Here is a 3372-nt window from a genome sequence, read left to right as displayed (position 1 = left end):
CATATTTGGGTCTTTAAGTTATCTTCAATACCACACAGGTAGACTGCACACTTACTGGGGTTTGCTTCCAGACCTGAAACTTGACAGAATTCTTGCAAGCAAGTGTTTAGACTGATGATTGAGCTCATATCAGCTTTACCAAACATTAGTAAGTCATCTGCAAAAATCAGATGTGTTAGCTTCATTTTAGAACATTTTGGATGAAATTTGAATCTTCTGTCTTCCTTGAGCATCTCTAATCTTCTTGACAGGTATTCCATGCCTATCACAAAGAGATGGGGGGGAGAGAGGGTCTCCCTGTCTCAGCCCTCTAGCACCATGGAAGTAGCCATGCAAAGATCCATTAAGGGATAGAGAAAATTTAGGAGAGGTGATACACTCCCAGATCCAGCCTATCATTTTTCCAGGGAATCCTAAACCCTCAAGCATGGCCTTAATGAACCCCCAATTCATAGTATCAAAAGCTTTCCTTAAATCCACATTTATAATGACTCTGAGAGATATATGTTTTCTTCCATAGTGCTTGATGAGTTTATGGGCTAGGAGGAAATTGCTTGAGATGAGTCTACCTTTAACAAATGCACTCTGTGCATCATTAACCAAGAACCCCATGATATTCTGGATCCTGTTAGCAATAATCTTTGTGATGATTTTGTATATGATGTTGCAGCATGCTATTGGTCTGAAGTCAGATGCTGAATTTGGATTGAGGGTTTTAGGGACCAAGGTGATGGCTGTAGAGTTTAAAGCACCAAGTAATTTACCTGTACTAAAGAATTCCTCAATTGCCTTGTATATATCTTCATTAATGATTTCCCATGCAGCCTTGAAGAATGAGGCACTAAAGCCATCTGGACCTGGGGCCTTACCATTTGGCATAGTAAAGACAGCTTGTCTAATTTCATCTCTGGTGACAGGTTTGCTAAGCTCATCACGTTGAATAGAGGATAGAATTGGTCATTTAGAGATAACCTCAGGGTCAGGAGGTGAAGTGTGAATTGTAGTTCCAAGCAATTTTTTGTAGTATTGGATAAATTCAGAAATGATTCCTTGGGTTTTTGTAATCCTAATACCATTTTCAGTATATATAGACATCACCCTATTGTGGTGTCTTTTGTTTTTCATGACAGCATGAAAGTACTGGGTACTCTTGTCACCTTGCAATCCCCATTTAATATTGGCTTTTTGCCTGTAGAAAGAATTTTCACAATCAAGTAATTTTGTATATTTCCTGATGTGCTCCTTTTCCCTAACAATCAGACCTGGATTAAAGAGGTCAGAATTCAGTTGAACTTGAATATCATACAGCTCTGCTTTTGCCCTTGATACATGATTACTAATGCACATAAAATGTCTTTTATTCAGCTCTTTAGCACAGGCTTGAGATTATTGAGCTTGCTTTGAACCTTGTACATATAATATCCAGGAATATGCTGATTCCAGACTGACCTGACTGCTGGTAGAAAGTCAGGGTGTTTAGTCCACATAGCAAAGAATTTAAAAGGTCTCTTGCCTTCACAATTCACTTCATCACCTGTTGTTAGCAACCCAGGGGAGTGATCAGAGCAGTGTGGCATCAGATATTCAACCTGGCTTGATGTATATTGGAAAATCCAGTCATCATTTACTAGAATTCTATCCAACCTACTCCATACTCTTGTAGAAGCATCCTGTTTGTTACTCCAGGTGAAAAAACAACCAGTGGATTTAATATGCTTTAATTGGCTTGTATCAATAAAATTCTGAAAGTCTTCAACCTCTGTATCTGTAATTTGAGCCCCTCCTATCTTCTCTTCACTACTAAGAATGGCATTGTAGTCCCCTCCTACTAACCAGGGATCTGAAACATTCCTTTTGAAAACCATAAGATCATTCCAGAGAATTTTCCTGCCTTCTGGATGATTGAGAGCATATATGGCTGTGATTAAACACTTTAGCCTTCCATCTTTTGATTCCACTTTGCATGTAATATACTGATCAGAACTATTGATATTCTGTACAGTTAAAAAGTTACTATCCCAAAGAAGCCATATTCTAGCCTTGTTAGCAGTATGATGCACATTAGAAATCCAATTCCAATCTTTGATAACTTTTTTAGCAATGATCTTCATTTTCTCCATGGACATTTTGGTTTCTAGAAGAGCAAGAAAGGAGATTTTATAATCCTGAATGAACTGCTTGACTATCAAGTGCTTAGAGGATTTGTTAAATCCTCTAATGTTCCAAAAAGCCAAATGCATTTATTGGAAGAGACCACCCATTTCATTACTATAGGGGTCTAAATCAAGTATCTGGTGCTCCAAACTTGAGAATTTTGATGGAAAGATTGAATTACCTGTCTCATTAAAATTAATTCTCTTAGCTGCATTAGCTCTGGTAACACTAGTGAAACCAGTAGTATTGATAGTGGGAGAGTAATGACTTCCAGCCATACTTCTTGACTGAGCAGCTAAATTAGATGAACCTCTTGATATACCAGCAGGACCTTGAGTGACAAAGCCAAATATACCTGTTTTTTCACCAACTTCAGATGTAGGTAGCTGAGTTATAGTATCAGCTTGAGTCTGTGCACGTTTACTTTTGAGGGTGTTTATTTTGTAGTTTTCTAAATTTTAATTGTGTTTTCAGTGTAATGCACAGATATATCAATTAATGATGATATTAAAGAGTAAGTCGTTCTTAAGATTATTAGACCATAGTTAAGTATGCATATAACTATTCCTAGTTAGTATAGTTTATATATGCAAAAATTTTTAGACAATCTATATAGTGGTTAATTTTTTTTGACTTTAATGTACTAATTTCTATAAATTATATTTAATGTGAACCCACCATGTAATTTTGACTGTGGTCATCATAATTTTATTACGTTTGATTGATTGACTATATACGCATATAGACCATAGATTACTATACTTTCTCACATGAATTAATATTTGGTGCTTAATAATTTAAATTATTACTTTTAAATTTAATATAAAGAGAAGCTCTAATAACATTTATTTATTTACCTATAGCATAATATAATCTCAGATCCTATTTTTTTGCTAGAGATTTATTCCATAGTTACGTGTATCAAATTAGTAACTAAAATAATAATTATTTATGTTTTAAATTAGGATGATTATAGTTGGTCACTCACTATAAAATTTTAATGAAGATATATATCTTACTTTCTATAGCTATTTGTACTGTCCATGTATATTTTATAAATTAGTTCTTAATTTAACATATTAAATTACTTTCCCTTTATAATAATTTCTTCTTTAACTATTAGACTGTGTAATCATCATATCATCATTATAGATTAGCACCACATCGATAACGCACTTTTACATAACAAACCCTAACTCTAAACCTAACACAAAGACC

General features: G+C 34.7%; 1 protein-coding gene across 1 annotated transcript; it reads right to left on the bottom strand.

Annotated features, from left to right (window-relative positions):
• Positions 958-2432, bottom strand: LOC109842165. Its single transcript, XM_020411071.1, has 3 exons — positions 2336-2432; positions 1450-2134; positions 958-1336 (listed from the first exon to the last, which is right to left on the bottom strand). Exons 1-3 carry the CDS (start codon positions 2430-2432, stop codon positions 958-960), a joined length of 1161 nt encoding a protein of 386 aa, XP_020266660.1.

Source organism: Asparagus officinalis, chromosome 5 (genome assembly GCF_001876935.1).
Source record: "Asparagus officinalis chromosome 5, Aspof.V1, whole genome shotgun sequence".
Lineage (NCBI taxonomy): Eukaryota > Viridiplantae > Streptophyta > Magnoliopsida > Asparagales > Asparagaceae > Asparagus > Asparagus officinalis.
Note: the sequence above shows the minus strand (reverse complement) of the source record. Positions and strands in the feature narration are given on the sequence as shown.